At 42.3% G+C, this 15,677-nt stretch overlaps 2 protein-coding genes across 4 annotated transcripts in view; both read right to left on the minus strand.

The window, feature by feature from the left end:
- The window catches only part of SASH1 (SAM and SH3 domain containing 1), a 548,281-nt gene that overhangs the window by 311,193 nt on the left and 221,411 nt on the right, over nt 1-15,677 (minus strand). The window lies entirely within an intron of this gene.
- Nucleotides 14,121-14,973, minus strand: LOC144327120 (uncharacterized; the record flags this gene model as incomplete). Its single annotated transcript, XM_077925311.1, has 1 exon — nt 14,121-14,973. A coding segment is annotated over one exon (606 nt), but the record flags the coding sequence as incomplete, so codon positions are not given.

The raw sequence follows: 15,677 nt of genomic DNA on the forward strand, positions 1-15,677 counted from the left end.
GGTGCAAAGCGTGTAAACAAGCCAGCTATTGGATTTTAGAGGCTTGTGTTTTAGAGTCAATGCAAGGACTCAAAATGGATGCTAAGAAGGGGGGAGGCCTGCCTTCTCCACCCCTCCTGACCAATGACAATTATTCATCTTGGTCTGTGAAGATGAAGGCCCTGCTGCAGAATCAGAGGCTGTTTGGAGTGATTGAGAACCCCATTCCTGCTGCACCAACGCGTGCTTGGGAGTCACAGAATGTGAAGGCTAGGACTGCTATAATACTGTGCGTCTCAGATGATCAATTGGTGCATATTCAGCATTTGGAATATGCGCAAGAGGTTTGGGATACGCTGCGTACAACGCATCAGAGAGATGCAGGTTCTTCAGCGTTGCTGTATTTTGAGAAGTTGACCAATCTGAGATTAGCGCCTGATGGAGATGTTCAAGCGCACCTGACAGAAATGAAGTTTTTGCGTCAACAGATGGTGGAACGCAATTTTCGTCTACAGGAAGAAGTGTTTTGCTTCATGATGATAAACAGCCTGAACCGGACTTACAAATCCGTTGCCAGTCAGCTTGGTTCCCTACCGGCTCAAGACCTGACCGCGGAGAGAGTGTGTGCGGTGGTCCTGAACGAACACGACAGACTTGCTGCACTGGAAGTGAAGGACAGAGGGAGGCAAGAACAGAGTTCAAATCTTCCCACTGCTAATGCTACTGGAGAGCATGCCGTAGCATTGAGCGCCGTCAGATGCTATAATTGTGGACAGACTGGGCATCTACAGCGGAACTGTAGGAAGCCGCGACAGTCAAAAGGAGCCAAGAACAGCTCAGCAAAGCCTGAGGCATCAAGCAAAAGCCGTACCAAGTGCGAGGTGAAACCTGCAAAGGCAATGATGGCGAAAGGAACCACGCCAGATGTTGGGAACGCATTCATAATCGACACGGGTGCAACGAAGCATCTCTGCCCACACAGACAACTGTTTTCGACGTTGAAGAAGCAAAGCTTCACTGTGAAACAAGCCAACGGTCAAGAACTGGAAGCGACCGGAATTGGAACTGTGTATCTTGAGAGTCTGAACTTGACTATAAGCGATGTTTACCTGGTTCCAGAACTGAGATTTAGTCTGCTGAGTGCTTCGCAGATTGCAAAGAAAGGACTAAAACTGTACTATGATGCTAAAAGATGCAAGATCTACAAAGATAGAGAACTGTTTCTTACTGCCAAAGAGAAAGATGGACTGTATTTGTTGACTTTTGATCAAAGTGATTACATGAAATGTAATACTTTTGATCCTAACCAAATTTCTCTTGCAGATCTGACCAACAAGGACACCAAGAAGGTGAATAAGAAGGTCGACAGAGCATTTCAGCGGGTGTATGCTGATGTGATTGGTCCTTTAGAACCATCTAGAGGCGGTGCAAAATATTACCTTTTGTGTGTTGATTGTTTCACTAATTATTCTTGGGTTTATTTGATGAAGAAACCGCAGGAAACTTTAGAAAAGTTTCAGGAGTTTTGTGACAAGGTTAGAAGTATGCATGATGCTAACATTGATTGTCTTTTCACAGATGACAAGCCAATTTTTCTGTTACAGGATTTCCAGAGGTTCCTGGATGGAAAAGGGATAAGACACAAACTTGCTAGTTCCGAAGAAGCGTGGAAGAAATGTGTCTGTGTTAGGGTGAACAAAGAATTGCAGAAAGGAATGCATGCGCAATTGCTGAGTTCACATTTGCCACATGAATATTGGGCCGAGTCGTTAGCGTCCTATCTTCATGTGTGGTTGAGAAAAGTCTCAACAGAGTTGGGATGTTCTCCTTTTGAGAAGCTGTTCAATAGAAAACCTTCTTTTGCCTATTTTAAGGTTTTCGGGTCTCATGTGAGAACAGAAGCTCCAAGTGGGGTAAAGAATGCCAAAGGCATTTTCGTAGGTTATGAAAAAGGTCTCTATAGAGTAATTTTGTCTGAATCTGGTCAGGTGATTCTCACAAAATTTCTAGAGAGTGCTCCTGAACAGGAGAGAGTGATTGTTCACGCATATCCCACAGAGGATTCTGATGATTCTGATGATGATGAGTTTGATCTTATTGAGTTCAGTGGTACTGATGATGACAGCGATAGCTCAGACAGCTCAGTTGTCACAGTCATTGAGAGGAAATCTCAAATAATGACTAGACCCTCAGAAGAGAAGGATGAACCACTGATTAAGCTTAGTACTGGTTCTCCAGAGAGTTCAGAGGCTGAACCAGAAAGCAGAGAAGAGAAGCAACTCTTACGTAGGTCTGAGAGAGCAACGAAGGGTGTACCACCCAAGAGGTATTCAAAGGAGTTTGCTAACCTAGCATATGTTGCTGTTGTAAACGATCAAGGACAGATTGAAGCTGTGTCTGAGTCAGAGACAAAGGCACAACAGAGAGTTGTTAACCAAGGTAATGCGAAGTCACACAACCAGAGAGGTACATTGGTTAAACCAGTGGCGGGTAGTTCCAAGGGTGGAACTGAAACAACAGGGGAATGTTATAAGTATAACAACTGTTTGTTTTCTTCTCTGGATGACGCTTTGCTCGCAGCAAGCATTGATACTTTAGGGGGAGTATGTTACCATAAAGCACCAATGCTGCAGCAAGCAAAGGCTCCAGCAGCTCAGTCTGCTGCTTGTGGCTGGAAAGCCAGACAGGATGTTTGTGACTGTTGCCATGGAAACAAAGGGGCAGTCCATTCTGTACTGAGCACCGGATGTTAGCTCAGTGTGTGTGTCATATGACCTGTACTGGAAGTACATGGGTGGAGTTTCTTCTTGCTGTTGTCGAGTGCAGACATGTTTCTCTGTACTGATATGAGAGGCAGAAATAAACGATGTAAATAGTTTTCTGTCTGCTTCTTTCCCCTCCCTGGGGGACACCAAAGGGGAGAGAGGAAGCACGGTGTGTTCCTCTCACATATCTGAGAAGAATCGCCGAGACCTCGCCTGCTTATCAGCAGAGGGAGACGCGGGGAGGTCGACAAGGAATATCTGCCGGTGCCTACGCTGTGGCACATTCCTCTGACCCGGGCAGAATTCCAACAGCTAAAGTATTGGAGCCTCAGCTTCAGGATATGTCCTTCAGGACAGTATTGGAGCCTCAGCTTCAGGATCTGTCCTTCCAGTGAGCACTCAGGGCTGATCTCCTTCAGAATGGATAAGTTTGATCTTCTTGGAGTCCATGGGTCTCTCAAGAGTCTCCTCCAGCACCATAATTCAAAATCATCAATTCTTTGGCAATCAGCCTTCTTTATGGTCCAGCTCTCACTTCCATACATCACTACTGGGAAAACCATAGCTTTAACTATACAGACCTTTGTCAGCAAGGTGATGTCTCTGCTTTTTAAGATGCTGTCTAGGTTTGTCATTGCTTTTCTCCCAAGAATCATGTGTCCTTTAATTTCATGACTGCTGTCACCATCTGCAGTGATCATGGAGCCCAAGAAAGTAAAATCTCTCACTGCCTCCATTTCTTCCCCTTCTATTTGCCAGGAGGTGATGGGCCCAGTGGCCATGATCTTAGTTTTTTTGATGTTGAGCTTCAGACCATATTTTGCGCTCTCCTCTATCACCCTCATTATAAGGTTCTTTAATTCTTCCTCACTTTCTGCCATCAAGGTTGTGTCATCTGCATAGCTGAGGTTGTTGATATTTCTTCCGGCAATCTTAATTCCAGCTTGGGATTCATCCAGCCCAGCCTTTCACATGATGAATTCGGCATATAAGTTAAATAAACAGGCAGGCAAGCCTTGTCGTACTCCTTTCCCAATTTTGAACCAATCAGTTGTTCCATATCCAGTTCTAACTGTAGCTTCTTGTCCCACATAGAGATTTCTCAGGAGACAGATGAGGTGACCAGGCACTCCAAATTCTTTAAGAACTTGCCATAGTTTGCTGTGGTCAACACAGTCAAAAGCTTTTGCATAGTCAATGAAGCAGAAGTAGATTTTTTTTGGAACTCTCTAGCTTTCTCCATAATCCAGCGCATGTTTGCAATTTGGTCTCTGGTTCCTCTGCCCCTTTGAAATCCAGCTTGCACTTCTTGGAGTTTTCAGTCCACATACTGCTTAAGCCTGCCTTGTAGAATTTTAAGCATAACCTTGCTAGCATGTGAAATGAGCACAATTGTGCGGTAGTTGGAGCATTCTTTGGCACTGCCCTTCTTTGGGATTGGGATGTAGACTGATCTTCTCCAATCCTCTGGCCACTGCTGAGTTTTCCAAACTTGCTGGCATATTGAGTGTAGCACCTTAACAGCACCATCTTTTAAAATTTTAAATAGTTCAGCTGGATATCATCACTTCCACTGGCCTTGTTAGTAGCAGTGCTTTCTAAGGCACTTTCTGGGATGTCTGGCTCAAGGTCAGAAACCACACTGCCTGGGGTGTACGAGACATCCATATCTTTCTGGTATAATTCCTCTGTGTATTCTTGCCACCTTGATGTCTTCTGCTTCTGTTAGGTCCTTACCACTTTTGTCCTTTATTATGGTAATTGTACGAAATGTTCCTTTAATATCTCCAATTTTCTTGAACAGATCTCTGTTTTTTCCCATTCTATTGTTTTCCTCTATTTCTTTGCACTGCTCATTTAATAAGGCCCTCTTGTCTCTCCTTGCTATTTTTTCAGAAATCTCCATTCAATTTCCTGTATCTTTCACTATCTCCCTCACATTTTGCTTGCCTTTTCTCCCCCGCTATTTGTAAGGCCTCGTTGGAGAGCCACTTTGCTTTCTTGCATTTCCTTTTCATTGGGATGGTGTTCGTTGCTGCCTCCTGTATAATGTTACGAGCTTCCATCCATGGTTCTTCAGGCACTCTGTCCACCAAATCTAAATCCTTAAACCTCTTCCTCATTTCCACTGTGTATTCATAAGGGATTTGATTTAGATTGTATCTTACTGGCCCATTGGCTTTTCCTACTTTCTTCAGCTTAAGCTTGAATTTTGCTATAAGAAGCTGATGATCTGAGCCACAGTCAGCTCCAGGTCTTGTTTTTGCTGACTGTATAGAGCTTCTCCATCTTTGGCTGCAGAGAATATAATCAATCTGATTTTGATGCTGCCCATCTAGTGATGTCCATGTGTAGAGTCGCCTCTTGTATTGTTGGAAAAGAGTGTTTGTGATGACCAGCTTGTTCTCTTGACAGAGCTCTATTAGCCTTTGCACTGCTTTGTTTTGAACTCCAAGGCCATTCCTTTTATGGGATTCTTGACCGCAGTAGTAGATATGATGGTCATCCGAACTGAATTCGCCCATTCCTGTCCATTTTAGTTCATTCTTTCCATCTCATTTTTGACCACATCCAGCTTACCAAGGTTCATGGTTCTTACATTCCAGGTTCCTATGCAATATTTTTCTTTACAGCATTGGACTTTCCTTTCGCTTCCAGGCATATCTGCAACTGAGCAACCTTTCGTCTTTGGCCCAGCCACTTCATCAGCTCTGAATCTGCTTGTACTTGTCCTCCGCTCTTCCTCAGTAGTATGTTGGATGCCTTCCGACCTAAGGGTCTTCCAGCGTCATAACTTTTATATGCCTGTTGTCTTTGTCCATGGAGTTTTCTTGGCAGGGATACTGGAGTGGCTTGCCAGTTCCTACTCCAGGTGGATCACATTTGGTCAAAACTCTCCACTATGACCTGTCCGTCCTGGGTGGCCCTACACGGCATAGCTCATAGCTTCTCTGAGTTATTCAAGCCCCTTCGCCACAGCAAGGCAGTGATCCATGAAGGAGAAAGTATGCTTCTAGCAGGCTCTGAAAGAAGTGCAGGTTAACTGAAATGGAACGATGGATAACAGGACAGAAAACGTTTTAGCTATTCACTGTAGGGTAGAATAATAAGTAACAAATGAAAAATCTACCACAGAGTAATTTGCCCACACCACTAGATTGTTCTGTTGGGTATGATGTTGGATTTTAATCTCTTGGGTAGAAAAGTGTATGTGAGAGGAGATTAAGACTTGAAATTTTGGGGGGAAATGTGGATAAAGTAGTTTTGAGTATGAGCAAGAGCACACTCAATTCCTAAACCCCAGTAGTAGTGGCACTGCAAATAGGGGCAGCCCATCCGATTTTGGCACCTGAGGATGGGCTGGTGGTGACTGCTACTGTAATTGGCTAGATTGAGAGGCCTTGAGAGAAAAAAGAGAAGCATTGCAATTACCAGCTGGATTGGTCTTGGTGAGACAGGCTTTAATCAGATTGCTGCAATAATAGAGTAGCTGAAGTAGGAACTACTACAATATGTTCTATGTGGGGCTCTGCTCTTTTTGATAACTGGAGCTTTTTCTCAGTTAATTTGTGAAGGCGTTTGAGCACACAGCTCTCCTTCTTTGGCGATCACTCGTGGCTGAGTAAGGTTGTCTTCATGAATACGGTCTTAATGGTGTGATCATAAGTGAATGTGGAGGCTAATTCTTGATCCACATGTCCTTCCACAGTGGGGACATAGGTTTCCGAGCAGGAGTTGATCATGGTGAGGATTTGCCAAACATGCCGTCCTCTTAGCTCGTTTCTCCCTTTCGTCCTGAGTTCTACACAGCTACCAGAGGCTGTTTCAGGTGACCTCCTGTTTCTTTCGAATACTACGGTAATATCCAATGTTAGTCACACTGGACTTCTACTCTGAGTATTAGTAATGTTGAATGTCACACCCAGTGCTTTAATCCATTGATTCCAATAGGCCTATTGTGATATCTGAGTATATTGGATATCACACCTAGAGTTTTAGGTGTGACTGATGCCTATCTGGACAGTGCAAGGGTGTGGCAGGGCAGCAGCAAGATGGCACCTTACTGCTACCCAGCTCATGCAATCCAGGTAAGAGGCAGTGATGCCACCATTGGGAGGGTAATCTATGGTCCTCCCCCACCATGCCAGCTATTCCTTTTTAATCCTCTCTGGAAATACAATTAATCCCATTTGTTCTGAGGTTGAATTTGCAATGAAACATTTTCTCAGACAACATATGAATTTCCCAGAGATGCTCTCCAGCCGACTGTGCTGAGTGACACAGTCACCTTTTATTCCTAGGTGCTGAACTGGAGTGAAGACCTCTTGACTCTGGTCTGTGCCCAGGCTCCTCCCCACAATTGGGCAGTTCAGATGTAGAGTTGGTGGGCTATGCTGTCGTCCAAAGCTGCCAGCTGAGGGAGAACCCAAAGGCGGGCAGTGAAGATATAGTCCCCCCCCCCGCCCCCAGGATAGAGAGGGAGACCACAATGAGGTGCAAATGCCACCAATTCACAAGCAGGGTAAGTGGCCATTATCATTTTTCTGTGCATTCCTAATACACATACAGACACCACAGCCCCCAATTAGATTCAGTGCATCATGTTTATTTTTGAAGACAGGGCAATTCAGTTTCTCTTTATGAATTCTGTAGTCTTCAAAACCCACTAGGATAATAACCATGTAACTTTAGGAAAATAAGTAAGAAGTACAAGGCCATTTAGGGATTCCCCCCCCCCCCCCGGATGTAACTTACAAAAAAGAAACATACAACACAAATACATGTTTTGTTTAGGAAATCAATACAATAAAAAGAGCCGATGGGGAAGTGAATAAGTATTGCTATACAATTTTACAATTCTTCCCGTAGGCTAAATTCTGGATTTAAGGTATCACTATAAGCTACTACTCGATAATGTTTAAAATAAAAATAATAGCTATATATTTAGCATCATAAACCCAAACACCACACAAATATACCTGCAGCAGCACTGACAAATGTCTCTTGAGTTTTCAAATTGTTCATTCAGAAGTCAGTGACTAAGTAAGAAACTGATCTGGCTGATTTGCAAATGGCCATTAACCACTAAGTAACAATGGAGTATGACAATCAAAACTCATCCTAGTTTTCATTTATGGCCTCCCATACAGTAACTATTTTCTGTAATTATATTCTTATGTAAAATAACAATGTCTTTTGTGTTTTTATATTGTAATTTTTATCTTGTGAACCTCCCCGAGACCTGCGGGCATAGGGCCTTATATAAATTTAATAAAATAAATAAAATAAAATAAAATAAAATAAAATAAAATAAAATAAATAAATAAAACTATAGTAAATTCTGAGTTCAGCAAATAAATTTGACAGGTGAAACAGCCATGGCAAACACAAGCAAATGCTGCAAAATGAAATCAAGGCCCACCAGTGGTAACACCATTTCCCAAGTTGCCTGTTTTTTAAAAAAAACCTAAGAGTTGCCTCACACTTTGGGTTGGATCTAGACTTGTTCCTGCTAGTAGAAGCAGTCCTTGTGTGGAGTTCCACTTGGGAAATGTCCTGACAGCAGGGAGAGCAATACTTTTGCTGATTCTACCCATCCCTGCAGCCCCAGTACCATCTCCCACTGTTCCAAAGGCTTGGGGACACTTCACAACAGTGATGCCAAGGACTGCAGGGATTAGAGGGAAGTGGCAAAAGGTGTGCATACTGAAAGGGTCAGAATCCAACCAGTGGGAACTGCATACACACACAGCCAATCCCCACCCCCTAGCTGTGTCATAGTTGTGCCATTTGTGTACATGCATAGCTAGAGGTCCTCTGTCTATCCCAGAAAATTGTATGCCAAGGACTATCTGATCTCCTGCCGCAGTTTAAAAAGTATAGGATTAAGATTTATTTTCTGTGCTCAGTGTTCTTATAGTCGTTCTAAAGTGTTTATTCCATTACATAAAGCAACAGAATATATCTTTCAATTGTTTCTGAGACAACTGATAGTTATACATAATAGGTTTATGATTTTTTTGTTTGTTTGCACATAATACAATGCTTTCCAGGTAGGCCAATAAATGTGATCTGAAATTATGAAAACATAATTTCAGGGTATTGCAACAAGAGTTTGATTGGTATAAATTAGTGCAGGTAAATACTGGTGCCTTGAGTGAAAACCCAATCAACTCTTAAGTGTTATTGCTTAGCAAGTCAATGTATCATTGCTAACCTACCACACACTGAGTGTATCCATGGGACATTAAGCAAGCCAAGTAAAACAAGGCAATCTAAAATGTATCATTCAGTAGCTCAATATCATTGCTGTCCATATTGGTTCTATGCAGTGTAGCATGAAGGCACAAGTTCTGAGGACTGCACACATTCCTTCCTTGGATTATGCTGTCCATTTCATTGCTAAACATTAAGACCTACTTGGTAAGGGCAAAAAACTGAAGCTAAAAGCTCATTATAAATCCTTTTATATTAAATTTACCGGTCTACAGAGTACAGTGATAAGCTTTCTGACCTCAATCCCTCTGGATGTGACTTCACAAATGAATGCAACTAATGTGCTTTTTGCTTTATGGAATGTGATTCAGGCTAATCCCACAAAAAATGTGATGGGGTGAAGGTGAGGTCATGGACTACAGGAAATAAAGACATGTGGTTATAGAATACATGTGTGTGCAAAAATCAGAGCAGTAATTTAATATTAGCCTGAGAACACAATACTGGAGGAGCAATCTAACTGGATAAAAAGTAAAAATGGATAAACAAAGTCAAGTGGAAGTCAACAAAATTGTGAACATATGTAATAGTGATGATGATTGTTTCACTATATGGAGAGAAATAACTAATAATGAGAACAAGTAGAACCACTGCGTACTACAGATGGAGGGCAAATCAAAGGTGGTTCATCTGCCATAGCAAATGCCCTGCCGGCATCCAAGCCCTGTTGTCAGCAGGGCAGAAGGCAGGAGCACTCTTTCAACCTTACAGGGTAGTCCTCCCCCCACATCATATGTGAAGTAGTTCCCTCCCATTGTTTCAAATAAGAGTGAAATAAATGGGCTTGAACTGTGTCAGGATGGGCATAATTCAATATCTAGTTTGGCATGTGTGTGCGTATCAGACAACTGTAATAGCATCCAATCCTTTGCAGTCAAATTTTATTTGGGTCTCTCTAAGCACATCCCAAACCTGCCCCACTTTCAGCCCTACCAAAGGGCCATGGAAGTTGCTGTGGCAGTAGGAAGAGGGAACCCAACACTGAATCTCCATCACCAAGGCTAGAGCTCGCTTTTCTATATTCAGAGCCAGATAAACCTCCTATGATCAGAACGGAACCTTTTGTAGCCCACAAGTACCTAGCAAGTGGCCCATGAGAGTCCTGTGGGTAGCTGGACAGGCCAGATCCAGCTTATGGCTAGCCTTACTTTAGGTCTAGGAATATCAGCCACACATGGTGTAACATAGTCTCTTGTTGATAATAACTGATTCCTTTTCACATTGGTTCAGGAAAGAAAATTTTGTCATATCTTACTTGTTTAAAAACAAATGTTATTTGTAGGCATGTAACATTAATTCCAACCAGCATTTAAGTTCAGTTAAGCAGAGTTCTGCTGTTTATCTTTTCCCCTTTCCTGCATCCTTTGTTGTAATTCATATAACAAGCTAAATGCATAAATACACTGAACAATATATGTCAAAATGATTAATAAATAATATGCCAACACAAAACAACGTGGCTAGGACTCAATGAACCCTGCAGTGTGGCATTTATAATATACTCATATTATAATTAAATAGATAGTACTGTATTTCTAGACAATGCAAAATCAAACAGGCATTCAAAAACTGGCAATATATAGGCAATCAGACTCTGCGATATGAAATCTAAGGAAACCTATCACTGACCAGCACCAGACTACTATACTCAATTGTTTTAATTAAACATCAGCAGTGATGTGACAAATAAACTACATGAAAGAACTAAATGTTGAGAGCTTTTCTTTCCTATAACTAACACGATTCATGGAATTGAACATCCTTTATGGTCAGAAGGTCTTAGAAGACCAAATCTGAATGGTATCTGAAGAACTAAAAAGGCAAACTCAAGAAAGATAAAATCTGTAAAGCTAAATAGCAGTACAGGATTCAGTAAGTATTAACTAGCTAGGCTCCCCAGATAACACTAATTTATAGAGAGAAGCAGATCAGTATAATCACTCCATGAAGAGCACTTACCACAGTAATCAAACACTCTCACAGCAGCAATGAATGAGAAACTTCCACTTACCTGAAAAAGAAAAAGAAAAGCCCATTTTAAACTAGCTCCTCAGAAGCACTATTTCAAAAAGAGGACAAGGTACTTAGCTTTGCATGATATTTTCATAACAGCAGTATGAGATACCATTCTAAGCTACATTTATTTTTCATCTAAAGAGGCTTAAAAATGGTGTGCATATGATACAACAAGTAAAACAAAACACAGTCAGTCATAATGCTATCTGAACTGCTACAATTGCTCCACAACTGGTTTAATATTTCTTTAGCTTTAATTTATTTGTTTGTTTATATTTCATTAAAATTATTCACCACTTGTTGTAAAAAACAACAACTTCAAAGTGGTTTATGAAAGATAAAACAGTAAAATCAAGAAAAAATTAGAACCTTACTTGAAAACATACAAAAGTTAAGGTGCTAAGATTAAAACTTTGTCAACTTTCTGAGCATCAGGGTAGGCTTGTCCAAACAAGAATGTTTTTAGTAGGCACTCAAAAGAGTATGGTGAAGGCTTGATCTCAATAGGCAGGGAGTTCCAAAGTGCAGGCACTGCCACACTAAATGATTGAGTTCTTACAAATGTGGAATGGGTATTATGTGGCACGTGTAGTAGTGCCAGTTCCTCTGATCAAAGCAGTTGAGTGGGCACAGGTGGGGTAAGGCAATCTCATATGATCAAGTCCTACAACACACACACACACACACACACACACACACACACACACACACACACACTCTCTAATGCCCAATTCCACTATCCTTGTAGAAACAACAGTCTTATTCATGCATTCACTATCTGGATTAAATAAACACACGAGGTGAGAGTGGATATAAGGATGCTAGCTGTGCCCCTTACCCTGCTGCTTTGCACAATTTCAAGGGTGACTGTCTCCTCTACTTGTGGTGGCTTCTGCATGATGCAGAACGCTGGAAAATTAGGGTTCTATATCACATGGGGCCCTTCAGGATAACAGGAGGGTTCTCCACTGCACACTTTCACTTTTGAATTCATAGCAAGTGTCGTGGATGCAGGTGGAAGTATCAGACTCATGTCCACTCTCCCCCTCTCACATGTTTGGTTAACCAAGGTAGAGAATGCTTGAATAAGGCTACTGACACACAGGAAGGAGTTAAGAAACAGAACGTTGGAACCGATAGTTAAGGAGACTACTTCTCAAACAATAACGACTAGTTCAAGTCAAAAAGCTCAACCCCCTTTTAGCACAGGAAACACCAGGCTTTGCTTTAAAAAATAGGGCATCATAAGGTGAAACAGCATTTTCCCCCAGAGGTTTGAAAGTGGTACAGTAGAAGCAGTATTGTCTGTATTGAGCACACCAACATCCAAGCATTGTCTTGAGTCAGATGGTTTTGCAGCTGTTTAAAAATTCTGCATACCCTGTTTGAACAGAGGCCACAGCAGGACAAACAGGCTACAGCAGGACAAGTTAGTGTGCAATTATGGAAAACTGTAGCTCTCTCAAAACACTTTCAGCTCTCGTAAAAATGACTCTCTCTAGCCACAATAGGAATCTTGAATATCTGTGGGTAGGTGCACTGAATGTATCAGAGGGAGCTGTCCACACAGAACTTATTACTAGGAGTGTTGAAATAGTTTCACAGTTCTGAAACCCTTTCAGGCAGGGCCACAAGACAGAAACACTTTGCTACTTCAGACTCCTGGCTTATGATCTGTGGTAAGAGAAACCTGAAGTATAAGTCTAATAAAGTGACACAGGTGTATCTTTTGAGCACATAAAATGGCAGGGGGAAAATATTGTAATGAGGAAGGCCAGGGAAGAGAGATATTTAGCATTATAATTACCATTCTCTGTTCTATTCAAAATATTCCTGGGACTAAAGTCCACAGGAGAACTGAGGCATCCAAGTGAAATTACAGATAAGGCAGTATAATTGATATCTTCTTGACTACTTATATTCTCACGCTGCATTGTGGCGCAGCTGTACTTCACAGTCTGGGTATGACTTTCTGACTAAAATGGGTAGAAACACACAGCATCATATAGCTATATCTTTAACATATGAAGAAGAAGGGAAGGGATGTCTTCACGCTAAAGGTGAATGCCTGATATGTATAACACAGTTGTTGTAGCTCTTGCCCTCTTGTTCATTACTTCATCACCATAGTGAATTACGCCTCTGTGAACGTGAAGGGTTTGGGCTTTTTTTTTTTTTATCCTTCTGAAATCCTAACCTGAAAAGCTGTTCTAACTAAATTCCATGCCTAACCCTGCAATGCCTGCAGAGTAGATTACATATGAACATTACAAAGGCAGAACATTCCTCATATTTGGGTTTATTTTTTTTAAAAAAAAATCAGAGCTGATTTGTGTTAGTAATGAAGTGGTATCACTGCTACTGTGGTGAGGCCCACTGCTCCCCCCTAAAATAATATAACGAACAAAATTCCAAATAATATTATAGAAAACAAAAATCCAACCTAGTGCATGTGCATGCGCCCTCTTAGTTAAGGGGAATGTAAGTTCAGTAGTTAATGTGTATAGCAACCAGTCATTATGTGCATTCACTAGGCCTCATAGAGAATGCACACATAAAGAGGACATTGTGCACATTTTCTGCTCAAAATATACAATCTCCCAATAGAGAATGCACACATTGGGGAATGTGCATATATTGGCTAATTTTTCTACATTCTCTCTAAGCTTTTTGTACATTGTTCCTAAGCTTAATGGCAGCATCGGGGGGTGGGGGGTGATTTCTATCAGAATTGTGGGAGGGGAGGGAAAATTGAAACATACACATTCCCCAAGGCCTGTTGCAGATTATGTACATATACTGAGAAATGTCTACAATTCTTTCTTCATGGATTATGTGCACATTCTTCATGGGGCCTGGTGAATGTGCACAATGGCTGGTTGCGGTTTGAGGACCCGATCTCTGCATAGTGGAATGAAAACACAAGGACACGTGATATAAGGTTAATGGGCAAGAAAAGGCCACAACTTTATTGATTACAGCAAGTGAAAAGGTATTGGCTTAGGCATTGGATTACGTCAGCTGACTCCATCCCCATCCCTGACTCAGAGAGGGGTGAGTCTAAAACGGGGGGGGGGGGTTTATTCACCAGTAGGTGGAGCCTGTTGATGCTAATCCAACTATAAGCTCTCCCCTGATGTCACCGAGGGTCGTGCCATGGCCTCCCGCCACGCAGGCATCAGACAGAATACACGACCGCCGGATTCCTTTAACGGAATACCCAAAAATTGAAGGCGTAGGCGATGGCCACACCTAGCCCTTCAACACACCACAACACATTATTCCAATGCCTAACCGCCACCCGAGCCCAAGAGGCTCGCCGCCAATACCCTCACAGCTGTAACCAATCCCTGATGCTGCTGATGATGCTATTTAACCAAATGTCATTCCCTTGGTCTGAAAGATGAACCCCATCATTCCGGTACAAGGCCTGGTTGCCAATCCAGATATGGTCATGAGAAATGACTCTGCCATTCATAAAACGCACCCAGCGGGCTATTGCACGATTTGAGAGTTTCCTGGATTTTTCAATGGCCATACAGTTCTGCGCACCGCGCCAAACAATTCTCTTCAGGAAGGAGGACCGGAACACCGTTGTTCCGGGACACAAGGCAGCAATCTCATCAAGATCTCTTTTTATGTTCCACGACAAGTCCGCACTTCTCCTGTTAACAAGGTCATTTTCCCCCAATTGAAGGATAAGGATGTCAGGAGGGCCAAACGCGGCAACTCTCTCTCTCAGCAACGGCATAAGCTTCTCCCGACGCATGCCTTGCCTCGAAAACCAGGAAACTCGCACTCCAGGTGGCAACCCAAGATTAGGGGTGAGGCCACAGCAAGCAGACCGCACGCGGGCCCAATGGACTATACTGTGGCCACAGATCCAAACACGAAGGGACGACGAAGAGTGAGGCCGGGAAGGTGGCGCCGCAGCAATTTAGGCTGCTAAACATGCCCCCTCGCAGGCACCTGGTTGGGTGCCTGCCCGTGGGCATGGGCGCCAGCCAGGTGAGTGGGAGGCAGGGGGCTAATGCTCCCTGCTTGAGGCGTAGTCTGGATCCTGACCGCAACCACTCCCCTGTCTTGCAGGAGGAGAGTCTTTGTTCTACACAAGTTACATTCTCCTTAACATACCACACACATGCATGCACTTGGGATTTTTGTTTATATCTATCAATATAAAATAATGTATGTTTAATATTACATCTGTGTAATGGAATCCTCCAGAAAATGGATATATATATATATAAGTTTTCTGGTGGATTCTATTACAGTGGTGTAATAAACATGGCTATTAAAAAGTAACTCTAAACAGAATTCCATCTTTTATCAATGCTTAGCGGAGACACCTGTGAGGGTATGGTACAATACTGAATGGAGACAATAAGATTCTCTAATCATCACTTGATTAACAGAAAACCTTCCTGCCACAGCTTGCTGACCAGAGATTACTAACAGCCATTGACTGAAGTCACAAGCGGCCTTGCTCATACGTAATGAAATAATCAATATAGAAGAATGTTTGCTGGGTAAGCACATGGAGCTTAACTAAGAGTCAGAAGTCCAAATGGAAGTGCACAGCTTCCAATATGTATAGTTCTTTGGTGTGGGTGTACAAAATAAATCCTAAGATTCAGATCT

This window comes from Podarcis muralis, chromosome 3, assembly GCF_964188315.1.
Source record: "Podarcis muralis chromosome 3, rPodMur119.hap1.1, whole genome shotgun sequence".
Taxonomy (NCBI): Eukaryota; Metazoa; Chordata; class Lepidosauria; order Squamata; family Lacertidae; genus Podarcis; species Podarcis muralis.